Source organism: Salmo salar, chromosome 14 (genome assembly GCF_965601325.2).
Source record: "Salmo salar chromosome 14, fSalSal1, whole genome shotgun sequence".
Taxonomy (NCBI): Eukaryota; Metazoa; Chordata; class Actinopteri; order Salmoniformes; family Salmonidae; genus Salmo; species Salmo salar.
Window position 1 is genome coordinate 27,443,601 of NC_138304.1, and position 14,277 is coordinate 27,457,877.

A 14,277-nucleotide genomic window follows, 5' to 3' on the forward strand; every position below is an offset into this window, starting at 1 on the left:
CCCCCATTTATGTAGTGGTAGCCCAGATATATGCCTATGCCCAAACTTGCAAACACACATTCATTCAACCATCTGGCTAAGAGCATTTCGGATAACACTTGCATTTCGGATGGGGAAAGAGAAAGGTATATTCATTTTCTGTATTAGTCTTTGCATTTCGATTATTTTCTTCTAAGTATTATTATTATTATTATTACAAGTATTCTTCTTCTTCTTATTATTATTATTATTATGCATAGTTATTGTATTATTGTTATGGATAATATTATTACCCTACTCGAATTTGTTCCTAAATAATGAGATATGTGCTTTTTTCTAACTTGAAACTCTCCAGTTCAATATTTTGACAAGTTTTCAGTGCATGTGCTTTTTAGGAATCTCAGTGGACCGACCTATAATCCCATCTCTTATTGCATTACCGCCTCATTAACAACGCAGTTATCCGCGTCCTAGACACCACACAAGAGACCATGTAATCTCATTACATTCATTAGAAAGTCAAATGTTCGCAAGTCAGCCTTAAACTTAATAAAGGACCCAGAAAGTCTTGTAGCTGGTCTTCATCTATTTTGTCGGGGGCAACATTTAAATTTAATTTGGTGAAGTGGCAGAGAACAATAAAACAACAGTAGCATCATTGTTTGGTCGCACCTAATGCTTTTGAGCGATTGTGGTTTTGTGTGCAAGCACAGTTCAAAACCCCTCAAAACATCCTTTGGTGCAATACCAATCAAGCGGAAGGGAAGGGCTTAAGCAGTGAAACACTTGGGTCTCTATCTTGTCACTCTTGTGCTTGGTCTTGGCAAAGGCTTAAAAGAGCACCATTTACAGGCTGACAGGTTTTATTCCTTTTCTTACTCGGCTAAACATTGGAAAACCATACCAAGCTCCAATTTGGTTCAGAATAAGTTAGTGATACTGAAAAGGCTTGCAATTCCCTATAGCATTTGGGTAGCCGTTGACTACCTGTTGCAGACTGGCGGAGGTGCTTTGGCATGCAAGGCAAGTTTATGGTCAGTAAATGTGTCACAAGCCATAGAAACAGCCTTATGTTATTAGCGCGGTAGTCGTATAGACCCAAGTAATTCCACGGTGTCGGTCTGTCTGTCTGCCCTCTTGGCAAAAAGAAAAATACGAGGTTTATGGATGTGTTATGACATTGTTCACTGTCAATTATATCAACACTCTTCATAATGAACACGTGTTGGTGTATTTTTTAAATCAAATATATAGCCTATCTTTACCATTTAAAAGTTGTTGCAAAAAATAGAAATTACGCACAAGGGTGTCCATGACCAAGCGCAGCCCTATGCGCATCAGTTTGCATGCAACTCAACATACATTGTAGAAGATCAAAGATATGAAGAAATATAAAACAAAAAGCAGTTCTAGGTTAATAATGACAAGTGTTAGAATTACAAATAATTCGGCTATATTGGAAAACCAACCACTAAGAATATTATTTCATGAAAGTAGGCTACATTATAATATCCAACATATTTCAGTCATATCTCTATTAATCAGATGAAAGTAAAAATGATTAAACGCATTGTATTCATTGTCTATAATACTATAATAATCCTCAAATAAGCGTATGGTAAGCACTGGGAAGGACGCCTAATAAGATTCTCATAAACTGTAAATCTGCTCATACTTTGGATTATCGCGCATAAAAATATGGCCTCAGTCTTTAAATCCCCCGAACTCCCGCGTTTTCATGAATGTATCTCCACGGTGGCATCGGGGTACCAGCTGCGAGGTTGAGGTTGAACAAGCACCAGTTGAGTCTGCCCCATGGGCAGTGTAAACCTCGTGGGTAGCCGTATAAATCCTGTCGCACCAAGTGCCAAAATGTTCAAATGGCCCAAAATGATGATTAAAAACCATATTCACGTACCAGTGATAATTGAAAATAGATTATTGTGGTACTCTGGATGTTAGGACTTAGCTAGCCAACAGGTGTTATACTCTTAGAAAAAAAAGTTATGGATAGAACCAAAAAGGTTGCTTCATATATGACATCCCTAAAGGTTCTATATATAACGCTTTTGTAGGATTCTTTGATCAGAACCCCATGGGTTCTTCTTCACTGAACCAAAATTGGCTCTATATATTGGGGTTCTCTATGGAACCCAATTTAGGTTCTATATAGAACATTAAGGGGTGCTATATATGAAGAAAGCATAGAACCCTTTTTGGTTCTATCCAGAATGTTTTTTTCTAAGAGTGTAGGACTTGGCCCGGGTTAATGAGTACAGAGACCCATGGAGGGAAGGGCGAGGTTGCCAGAGAACGCGCTGCCCAGGCGCCTCTCCTTTTACATGGCGTGGAGACGCCTTACAATCCAAATGATATCTTTATTACTCACATGTACTAGGCTGTAACATATCCATCCCCGTCGACGTTCTTATAGGATGCACCTGGTATTTCAAACTTGTTATTTTTGTGCTTCTGGGTCCTGGACAGCAGCTGCTTAAAACAAGTAAAGAGAGAGGTCCTTACAATGTCTCCAATACGTGTTGGCATGGTTTTCTCGTCTTTAATGTCCCAAACCATTGTCTAGATACAAAATGGGAACTGTAAAGCATGACGTTTTGTTATAATAAAACACATTTTCAATGATACACTTGGATTGAAAGCTTTATTACGATACAGCAAACATTCAATCTCGTTTTGTCCCCCGGTCTATCTGCAGGCAATTAGACTGCGGCCTTTTGCTGTGCCTTGATAAGCCAATTAAATTTATGTCTGCTAATTTTTTCAAGTAGAAAAAAGGACTTAGAGCTAGCCTGGTTCCTAAGGACATTGATTTTCTTACCATCACCTGGCGTTCAAACAGGTTCCATTTACCAACAAGGAAAATGTCAGGCGTTTCATTTGGCGACTCTTGTTACCGTAAGGCTCTCTCCATCCTGCGCCATTGTTTTCTCCTGTTAATAACTCATTACCAGGATTTTACAAATCTCCATTACATATGTTTTGTCTCCATATTTTGATCCGTAAGATTAAGCAGATGTTACGATTGAAAATGGAAAACTCCAGGGCTACTCCTGTCTGAAAGGAAGAGGCGGACTCCGCGCCGAACTAACAAAGAGGTTGGGGAGATCTTAAAAAAAAACATTTACGACCAATAAACAGACTTCAACCTGCTCTATTTCAACCATTGTGGCGTTTTTGAATAATTAGGTTAATAGGAATAGGTTTGTGTACTTTCAATGCCAAGACCACAGGTGCGGGGTGACATGATGAATGATGTGCCTGATTTTTGCCAAGCTCGAGGGCCCTTCTCTTGGACTTTCAAGCTGATAGAAAATATTGTCATTTCTTTAATTCACAGCATTACTTTCATTCAGAACAAAGCAGGGTGATGAAAAGCTTATGCTGTAATGAAACAAGCTATGGTGGTCGCTTTGCTTCCTGAAAGAAAGGACGAGTCAATGCCCAGGCGCGCTTTGGTTTGTGCGCAAGTACTCCATCTAAAGCAAATAAAGGACCCTTTCCAACTTTTAAAAGACCGCGTTTTACCTTTATTAAAGCCTCCACGGCTAAATCCATTAAGCATATAGTGCTAAGGCACCAGTCTTTTGTACTGGGGAAGCCCTCGAGATGGTAACTTGTGTGTTTTAGGGGATATTTCACTTCTCAATAGACAAACGTGATCGAGGCAACAAGTGTCCCCAATGCGCGCGAGTACAAGATGGTGCAAGGTACATTTATAACCTTCCCTGAAAAATGAACCCCATTTAATGATGAAAACTATCGTAGGCCTAACTGTAGACCCAAAGGGAGGAAATAAATACACCAAAATCGTGACCGTTTTGCGCATGGAGCTATATCCTCGGCTATGAATGGACAGGTGAATGTAAGGGTGCTAATGGAGAGCTTCTCTGTTCTTTTACGCCTAGACCGGTTCTAGACTTAAATACCCACGTCTTGTACATGGTCCTTGTTCGTCAATTGTTCGTTAGTTGTTAATATTTCAGTTATATAGGCTTTGGTTAGCTAACATACATTTTCTATACGCAGTAGTAGAGTGTTAACGTTACCCCATATTACATTAGTCTATAGCCAAAAAAAGTATTTTAATTATGGAGGGTTGGTATTTTAGCTCATGTCGTTATAGATTCATGATGGTTAAATAAAAATACCAATCCAATACTTTTACGTGTAATGGATAGTTTCATAGCCGATTCTTAATATGCACTGACGTTTACGCGCACATACCTTAAATTATGATAATTATGTGCATATATTAAGGATATAATTTGGCACATTCAGATGAGCGCACAAATGAGAGGCATCTAAAACCACCACTCAGCATGTACCGTATTTTAACATTGTTTAATCAATTTAAACCAAGACGTTCAATAAATAATACTTGAATGTGATCTTGTACTGACAAAAGACGCTGACTTTTGTGAGTGGCTCATTGAGTGGGTGAAATCTCAGTGAGAGTCATGTTTGATGGAGCGAGAGTGATGTTTGATGGAGCGTGAGATCAGACTGAAAATGAGAGGACGTCTTGACTGTAACGGATAAGCAAACAATTGAGGTGAAGCCTAGTCTATATCAGCGAAATATAGAACAAAAATGAGCACATCTATTACTGTATCAGTAATTCTCTCTTCATCTTCTTATGTGGTCTATCTTCTGTTCATTGGCATGTTGATGTCAACCATGTTTTCATGGGTGAAAATATATATAACTGTGCGTAACATTCTAAGTATTTCATGAAGTGGGAAGCATACAGGCCTTAGCACCTATGCCTACTTGAGATACATTGACATTTTATGATAATAGTACAGCATATCTGAGTGGTATTCCTCTAAAGATTCCAATAACATTTTAACATTTATTATTTAGAAAAACTCGACAAACTATACCTCCTGTTTAATTATGTTGGGGACTTTGTTTAACAAAAGTAAACTTATTTCTATATTGCAAAATGTTTGAATCAGTAGACCTATAGCAATATAACAAGCATGAGAGTGTGCGCTCTCCCAATAGCTGGACTATGACAGAGACAGCTGGCTTGGACTCTCGGCTGAAAAAGCCCCCTTGGTGGACCAAACACAACAACACTGACCTTTCCACGGGGGAATGGGAGATGGGCTTTTGACTGAATTAGCCATAAAGACGTCTTGCTATGATCTTTGTTCGACTGAAAGAGTGGTGGATATTGTGCTTAATATGAGAGGCATTTTGCACAGCTTTTGCGTGCCCCATATGAAATATTAGAGTCCTTTCATTAACGCTCTTTCACGCCAAGGATCCAGTGACCATATGGGTTGGACGTTCACAGGACAACGCGTTTGATTTTAAACGTTTATATATTTTCCTATAGGCATACGTCCTAGAAAGTTTAATGATAATAATTGTCATGCCATTACATTTCCCATAAACGTAATTATAAGATATTTCACTTTTTGGGTAGACCTGATTGATTCCTGACAGTTAGGTTTGTAGACTAATAATGTAGCCTAAGGTTTCTGATTCCAAATTTAAATAAAAGTTGGCCTATTATGACATTTCCACGACAAACAGTTTGAAAGTGTCAATAATTTTTATTTTTTTTAAAGTTATGCTGGAAACACATTTGTTTCACATATCATCAAACTGAGTTTTGATAACGTTCTCCCCCTTTTGGGAAACTGAATTGCTTGGCTCTCTCCCTCTCTCTCCGTTGATGATTGATCTACTTTCATTTAGTCTACTTTTTACCTTGAGTAACGAAACAAAAAGGTTGAAAAAAATGTGATAAATTACAAATATGCTAATTTCATTCATAGGCAATGTAAGTGTGTCTAGCTGAAAGTGAATAACGCCTTGCAGTCAGTCTGAGCGCATTCGGGGAGCGGGGACCCCAGGGCGCTGATCAAAGAGACCCTTTCTCTTTCATCCCCAGTATTCTCCTCAAAACTATTTCGATACAATATGTTTCCGTGATGCACGTCATGCGCCTGGGACACAAAACTCGTTGCAATCCTGCTAAATGTGTCCAGCTCTTTTCTTCTCCAAGATTTAGCTCTTCAAAGTTTTTTTTCTCCCCTCAGTTGCCAGGTTCCAGAAGTGTAAAAGCATGCATCATTTTTCACCAGGTCTCGTTTTAATATTCACAAAAGGAAATCTATGAAACAGGCCCTTTAGTTGTTCGCTGGTTTGAACTTCACTGCTGTCCAACTGATCTCTTTTCCTATTCTAAGCATTGCGCAGCAGGGATGCATTTGCAAGACAAATGCAGCTGAGATTCAAGTGGCACAAAACGTTTCGGATAAATTCAGCTTTATGTGAAAACAAAATGGTTACATTTCAAAAGACAAGAAGTTCGGGTTTACATTCTGATAATATTTTAATGGAAGAACTGGTATATATTTACAAAAAGTTACCATATATACTTCAAAGATATTCAGTAAAGTAGACTATACAGGTTGAGTAAAAGATGGTGCAAGGTGTAAATCAATAATGACAAATACATATATTATTATAATTTGAAGGGATTGTATAACTTGCAGACAGTGGGTCTATTCAACTTGTGCTATAAACAATCAGTTTTCACATTCTATTCCAAAGAGTTGAATAAAATGGTAAAGCTTGAACTGAGTAGTTCTGTACTAAGTGACCATAAACTTGGGGACTTGTTTAGATGGCTGAGAGCCATGGTTTTGGGAAGGTTTCCAGCCAGCACTTACTCTGATTAACCCTGTATGCTGAAACTCTGCTGGACTCCACCATACCAGCAATTTCTATTTATCCAGCATTTAATGAAAGCAATTACTTTAAGTCCAACAAAAATTCCCCACTTTGTTGTCTTACAACCAAAGCAGAAGCTCTGAAAGAGGCAAACGTCCCGAGTAAGAAACCCTCCTGAGACTTTTAAGGGACATAATATATATGCCAGCAGTTTCTATGACAACATGGTTACCCTACAGCCCATAGTGTTTTACTGAATGACCGGCTAGAATGTAAAAGTGTCTTATTAAAGTCACCAAATGATGGACTGTTGAAAATAACAAGGAGTTAATGTATAATCACATAATGTTTATAAAGAGGACTGTGGGACAGTGAAAGAGAGTCATATTCTAACCATCATCAGTAATAAATGACATCCAATTGAAGGAGAAATTGCTAATTGATTATAAGCCTGTCGTTTAATGTCATGAGGTTTGGCATGAAAGGGGCCTGCAGCAGCGGACTGTGGGGGTTTGGCTTTTTTTCTGAATGCAGCCTGGGAAAGTGAGATGTGGCTGGCTGGATTAGTGGTGTACCACAGTTTCGCGGGCCCCCCAAGCAAGGTCTGAGCAAGCCCCACAAAAAAAACTGTTAACTTCCTACAAATCTACACATTTTGCCAATGAGGATGAAAGAAAATCTTGCTGTTTTAAAGCTGATTTACTGCAACCGTACACATATTACATGGGGCAGAGAGAAAAATTAGGCAGACTAATTCTGATCTTTTTTCACTAATTGGTCTTTTGACCAATAGATCAGCTCTGAAAAATATCTGATGTGAAAAGATCTAATGTGATTGGTCAAAAGACCAATTAGTGGGAAAAAGATCAGAACTGGGCTGCCTATGTAAATGCAGCCTTAGGCTACTGAAATGCATCAGATATGTATGTAACTTTCTAATTTGTTTAATTGTCTGTAAAGCATAAATGTTGGTATAGGTTTGTCATTTTGAAGGGGTGCAGATTGCAGATGTGAGGGATGCTGTTTGCCTGGTATGGGACAGAGGGCCAGGAAGAGGAAGAATTCCACACAGCTCCTCTTCATCTCCTGATTCCATCTGGGATTCTACAATAAAATAATGTGGCATTACTTTATTGGCATCATGGACTGTAAGTTAAACCGTTAAAACAACTGTCATTATGATTCTGATATTATCATTGTTCTAAACCTACAGGATGACGTGAGAAGGATGTATAATCTTGCAACGAAAGTCAATGTGTGCAGTAAAGCATTTCACAAATGTTTACATTTTTTGGGGTATTATTTCTTATTTCAAAGATCATTGACACTTTTATTCTGGACTATTGATCCATCCTTGTGGATTGATTCCCACCTTTACAATGTGTATTTTTCTTGTCCGGTTCAACAAATTCTGATTCAAAAGCAGTGGTTTCACCATCCCAAGTAATTTTTTTTACCAATAACATGAATTTGGGTACTGCCCATGGGAGGGGCGACATGACATCTCCCTGGCCAATTCTAAACAGGTCATGGACGCTCCATAGACCCCAAGGCAGTGGGAGGGGGAACTTTACTAAACCGTGTAACTGAATCAAACCAGTGGTTACCCCCTTTCAACAGCAGAGGAATGGCCATAACAATACCATTCACATTGCAGCACAGAGGACATGGTCCTTAGGGAGTGACTAGGATACTTTTTATTAACTAGAAAGCCAATGAGGCCCTTGAATAAAGAACATTTAGGCTCTTTCTCTAATCTTTTTTGGTTTATTTGCTTGCTTCTATTTGTAGTAGTTATTCAAATATGAAAATTGTATATAGGTAAACAATGTTTTAAGACTTGGAAAAGGCAATAAAATGAAAAGGATGCTGAATTGAGAACGGGGCTCTGATGTGCCCTTCTACTGACCTAGAGGTTTCAGGGTGCTTGAACACATCACAATTCCCATTGTTGAAGTTGATTAATTGAGACTGATAACTTACCATGAACAAAGATTGTAATAGAGTTTAATGCGGTAGGCCTGGGTTTGTAAATGCCTTATTCACATAGCTTTGTACTGAAGCATATGGGGGCCAGACGTATTCACTGACAAAGACGGACAAAATGTATTAGCCTTGTATGTTCTTCTAACAACCCTTTTTTGAAGATATTTTTTGGGGTAAATTCACTTAGCATTTTAAAACTGCTTGCCATAAAAATATAAAATGTGTACCCTTTTAACATTTTGTTTTAGATACCATTAACTTGTATGTGTTTAGATTAAAATGTTCTTGGAATGTTATACAGATTACAAGCAAACACTGGGTCCTTATTGCTAATAAAGACAAAAGTATGTTTAAAGCAATATGCATAAATATAATATGAATTTATATTAATAAGAACAACTACAGTTAGGCCTATTTAAAATGTATAAGTGACAGACATGATCAACAATTATACAAACATTTCAAATCACTGCCTAAAGCTTAGCCTGTTTTATGAGCAATTTAATATAAGTTCCTTGTTTATTGGAAGCCCACCACTTACTCAGTATGTGAACCCTTTCCACTCAACTGGTCAGCAATCAAAGAGCACGACACAGAGCACGAGCGTGCAATATAGGGCCAAAATCATTCAGACCATCTTAGATTACTGACCCACAGAATAAACATAATCTGATGTGTGACAACAGTGTTTGCCAACTCTTACTAAGTGTCAAGACCTGTATGCTGGCTGGTGCCTTATCTCCAATGTTTCAATTATGGAGTGTCAATGGTGATCTATGGGCTAAATTCCCATGGTTTAGTCAGGGGCTGGATGCATGATGTAGAGGTCATTGCCCACAGACCAATCGGTCTGAAGACCAGTGGCTTTTCAACTTTGTCACCCTCCACCATGCTGTTTGTCAGCCATGTTGACTCTACGCTATTGCATCAGCGGGCCCTTTGGACCTCTCACACAAAGCTAGGTCTGTATCAATGGACACTTGGACAGGGCTAGACCAAGTCATAAAACCTCACAGAACATACAAATAAACTTACCAATATACAAATAAATTACCTGATATAAAATCACTAAAAACATGAATTAACACAACTACAACTAACAGTGATACAGCTAATCATAATAAACTATTAATTATAAAATGTATATCCATGTTTGCTATCGAATTTGAATGGATACATTTAACCAAAAGTTACACAGTGTCTAAGTCATTTGAATAATATCATATCTGTGACATTAAAAAGTGTTCAAGGGAAAGGAGGAAGTAGCTAGTCCTAATGACACAGACATATTTTCTTAGGTTATTGGATTGTTTAGGCTACATATTTCAGCAGGACGACAGAGTAATCTATCAGATTAATTTGTTCGCTTCTGTGCGTCAGATAGTTCTGTCTGAGAGAGAGCTTTCATATTGACAGAAGGAATTAAGCCTCCTACTTATCTAGCCTAGTCATGTCTGCTAAGCTCATTAGTGGGGATCCCAATTATCAGAAAGTCAATAGTGCACAAACAGGAAGATTAAAGGGAGCTTAGCCAGGTTAATTCCTGTTTCTGTCACTCCTGATACCACATTAACAAGGGATCCCAATCCTATACATCTGTAATCCATTTCCAAAGGCAAATGGACATGTATCTATATGAACTCAAAGTAATTTTTCATCAGGCAAGTTACACTGTGTGTTGGGACAGTAAATATAGGTCTTTGCATATAGGTAGTAACCATGTCGCTTTATTGAAAACAATACACCTTCAGGGATACTGAAATAATCCATTCCTGAATGTCTTTTCTAAAGGTATTTAGGTCATTTCTTATTTGACATGTTGGGGCTGAATCCAAACATTAGAAGCACATCCTTGCATCAATGACAATGGAACTTAAGCTTCAAAGTTCGAGTTATGAATGCATGTCTCAGGTTAGGATTTGGTCCTAGTGGTTGGTTAAATGAGTTACCTGAACAATCTGTTCTTCTGCCACTCAACACACCGATGTCCATGATCTCACCGGTCCTGTCCATCTTCTGAAAACCTCCAGTACCTATGTTGGGCTGACATGGAAAACACGTTTAGCTGAAGAATCCAACACACAAGAAGTTAGAATACATTTCTGCCTTTTTCTTTTGATACAAACCAGAGGTATCCCTGTGGCATAGCTGCTCGGCATTTTGAATCCATTGTACACAGGACTTTGGTAAGAACCAGCACGGTCTATCTACAGGAAATAAAATAGACATTCATAACACAAGATATCTTTATAATTGGAGCAGGCTACTGTATGCAATTGGTTGCATTGATGCTTAGAGTGATAGGTTTGCAGTGCGATCAGTGTATAGCACTGTGCAGCTCACATCCATAGCATTAGAATCTTAACACCAGTGAGCTTTTAGAGAAACATCTTTAGCTTTCATCTTAACTGTCTTTCTAATGATTGACTGCTCATGGTGAACAGCCATGTGTGGAAAAGAGGGGGAAACAATCAAAAAAGCCGGACCCAAACCTATAAATATTCTTAAGCAACATCCAATTGAGAACTAAATGAGGGGCTACATGGGGCTGCACCTTTTAAACTCTGATCTGTGTGCTCTGATGTACCCATGTGAAAAACAAGACTGGGTGTGTGTGCATGTGTGAGTGAATAAGTGAGTGAGTGAGGTGTGTGTGTGTGTGTGTGTGTGTGTGTGTGTGTGTGTGTGTGTGTGTGTGTGTGTGTGTGTGTGTGTGTGTGTGTGTGTGTGTGTGGTGTGTGTATTACACAGGTTTTGGTTTCCTCTGGTGATTGAGCCATGGAATTGGCTGACAAAAATCATGCCAAAGCCCATGTAATGGTTAGAATTTTATACTCAGTGAAATGTACTGTATCCCTACTACATTCTCTTTTCAGATCACTGTACTGCCCTTACCTTTATCCAAATGTATTAATATACATCTTTACATGCACTTTCCCAAAAACCCATCCTAAAATCTCATTATGAATGCTTTGTTCCTCACCATGTAGTTGACTGAGGCATGTTGCAGTGAAGCTGCCTGCCGCTGTAACGTCTGTCGCAAGAACATCTCATCTTTGATGGCATGGAAACTTACAATGGATGTTTGAGAGAAACATTTGCTCAAAAACAAGATTTCAATATAATTAAACAAAATGTCAACTGGCTCAATATTTTTTTATTGAATAAAAGATGCAATTGACATTCTATGATCAATTTGCTATGCGCTAAATCAAAGTTAAAACACATTCATACATACCTCGCCTTCAGAATCTCAAATTTCTTTTCCCATATTCCGTTACAGCGAAACAACTGCTTTTGGAGTCTTTGGTAAACAACAAAGTAAAATACAGTGTGAGCGAATTAAATCCCATGTTGAGCCAGATGCACAGAGTCTGACATGCACTGAGATTAGCGTGGTAGGTGATCCTACTATAAATGTTATATCAAGGCTGATCTTTAACACTGCAATCATCAACACTGTAATACTAGTAGATAATGCAGTAATAACATGTAATTGTCTAACCTATTCATGTCCCTTCTTTCCAACCCAAAATGAGATTAGATAAAGTAGATACATACTTCTCTATATCTTGTTTCTGTAAGGTCTCCATCTTTTTCAGCTCATTAAGTTGTTCGATCAACTCCTCCCCCCCTTCAGCAACCTGAAACTATAGAAATAAACTAGTGAAGATTCCAATCATGTGTTCAGCGGTTTTCTTCTCCTGCTTAGTATAAATCATGTCATGTATGGATACTGAGGAGAGCAAATCTTACCACAGGCTGTTTTTCTGCTGCTTGAGCTTTTAAGATGACTTCCTGAGCAAGCATTTCTCTTTTTTGTTTCTCCTTCTCTGCACTCAATTTCTCATTAACTTCCTTTTCCACAGCATGTTTCTGAAATAAAAACATGGCTATTCAGTTTTGGTAACTCACATTGTTATCCCTTGACCATCAGTTGCGAAAAAAGGAACAATAGGATTCTAGAGGCCCTTGTGTGTTTTATCCATTTTCAAACTCAATTTAAAAATGGGGGGCCCCAGAGTCACACAGTACTGTGCGGTCGTTGCCGTTTAAGACGAGGGAGGACAATTATTTTTTCATGAGCATGGCCTTATTTCTATTACAGCATATTGTATGACTGGAATTCATATTCCACTCACCCAGCTCAATGTAACATTGATAGGTTTAGAGCCAGCACAAACTGGCTCTAACTAGAATAGAAAGAGGAGTGGGAGGCCCCGGTGCACAACTGAGCAAGAGGACAAGTACATTAGAGTGTCTAGTTTGAGAAACAGTCCAGTGTCTGTGTTCTTTTGCCCATCTTAATCTTTCTTTTTATTGGCCAGTCTGAGATATGGCTTTTTCTTTGCAACTCTGCCTAGAATGCCAGCATCCCGAAGTTGCCTCTTCACTGTTGATGTTGAGACTGGTGTTTTGTGGGTACTGTTTAATGAAGCTGCCAGTTGAGGACTTGTGAGGCATCTGTTTCTCAAACTAGACACTCTAATGTACTTTTCCTTGTGCACCAGGGCCTCCCACTCATCTTTCTATTCTGGTAGGAGCCAGTTTGCGCTGTTCTGTGAAGGGAGTAGTACACAGCATTGTACGAGATCTTCAGTTTCTTGGCAATTTCTCGCATGGAATAGCCTTCATTTCTCAGAACAAGTATACACTGATGAGTATCAGAAGAAAGTTCTTAGTTTCTGGCCATTTTGAGCCTGCAATCAAACCCACAAATGCTGATGCTCCAGATACTCAACTAGTCTAAAGAAGGCCAGTTTTATTGCTTCTTTAATCAGAACAACAGTTTTCAGCTGTGCTAACATAATTGCAAAAGGGTTTTCTAATGATCGACTAGCATTTTAAAATTATAAACTTGGATTAGCTAACACAACGTGCTATTGGAACACAGGAGTGATGGTTGCTGATAATGGGCCTCTGTACACCTATGTAGATATTCCATAAAAAATCAGCCATTTCCAGCTACAAAAGTCATTTACAACATTAACAATGTCTACACTGTATTTCTGATCAATTTGATGTTATTTTAAATGGACAAAAAAGCTGTTTTTCTTTCAAAAACAAGGACAATTCTAAGTGAACCCAAACTTTTGAACAGTAGTGTATACACATTATCCTATATATATATATATACAGAGAGAGCGAGCGAGAGAGTGAGAGAGAGAGTTGGGCTAATGAGGTTTCTGTCTGAACGTTCCGAGAACGCCACTTTCTCCTCTATAGCTGTTGCTATAAACGCATTGTGCTTTTTATTTCTGATAGTTTTTAGAACACCTATGAAGATATCCAGTGAAAGTAGACATGCAATTTGTTGACACCACAACACAGAACAAACTTGGATACACATGATCATGAATCAATAAAAATGTCTTAAAATCGCTGCTCAGTTTTGCTTGTTTACAGAGGTTCATTTTATAGGGAATTGTCTGTGGCGCTCGTGTTGTTATATCACTAACATTCCGAGAATACAGGAGCTAACATGACAGCCATCCTAAAACCTTGCCGAACTCTCTCTCTCTCTATATATATATATATATATATATGGCTCTGGGGGGCCCTATGTTTTGAGTCATCCCACTAACTCAGGTCTAACAATGG

General features: G+C 38.5%; 1 protein-coding gene and 1 long non-coding RNA gene across 2 annotated transcripts in view; one reads left to right on the forward strand and one right to left on the reverse strand.

The window, feature by feature from the left end:
• LOC123726677 (uncharacterized) lies at window positions 1–11,862 on the forward strand. Its single transcript, XR_006758774.2, has 3 exons — window positions 1–125; window positions 7,684–7,838; window positions 11,667–11,862. It is a non-coding gene; the product is annotated as an uncharacterized LOC123726677 (long non-coding RNA).
• The window catches only part of c14h10orf67 (chromosome 14 C10orf67 homolog), a 23,086-nt gene continuing 15,139 nt past the window's right edge, over window positions 6,331–14,277 (reverse strand). The window contains exons 10-16 of the mRNA XM_014140411.3: window positions 12,433–12,552; window positions 12,238–12,326; window positions 11,915–11,980; window positions 11,660–11,747; window positions 10,803–10,883; window positions 10,626–10,719; window positions 6,331–7,794 (exon numbers count right to left, since the gene is read on the reverse strand). Coding sequence (XP_013995886.2) covers window positions 7,673–7,794; window positions 10,626–10,719; window positions 10,803–10,883; window positions 11,660–11,747; window positions 11,915–11,980; window positions 12,238–12,326; window positions 12,433–12,552 — 660 coding nt within the window. The 3' untranslated portion in view covers window positions 6,331–7,672. The remainder of the gene's footprint in view (window positions 7,795–10,625; window positions 10,720–10,802; window positions 10,884–11,659; window positions 11,748–11,914; window positions 11,981–12,237; window positions 12,327–12,432; window positions 12,553–14,277) is intronic.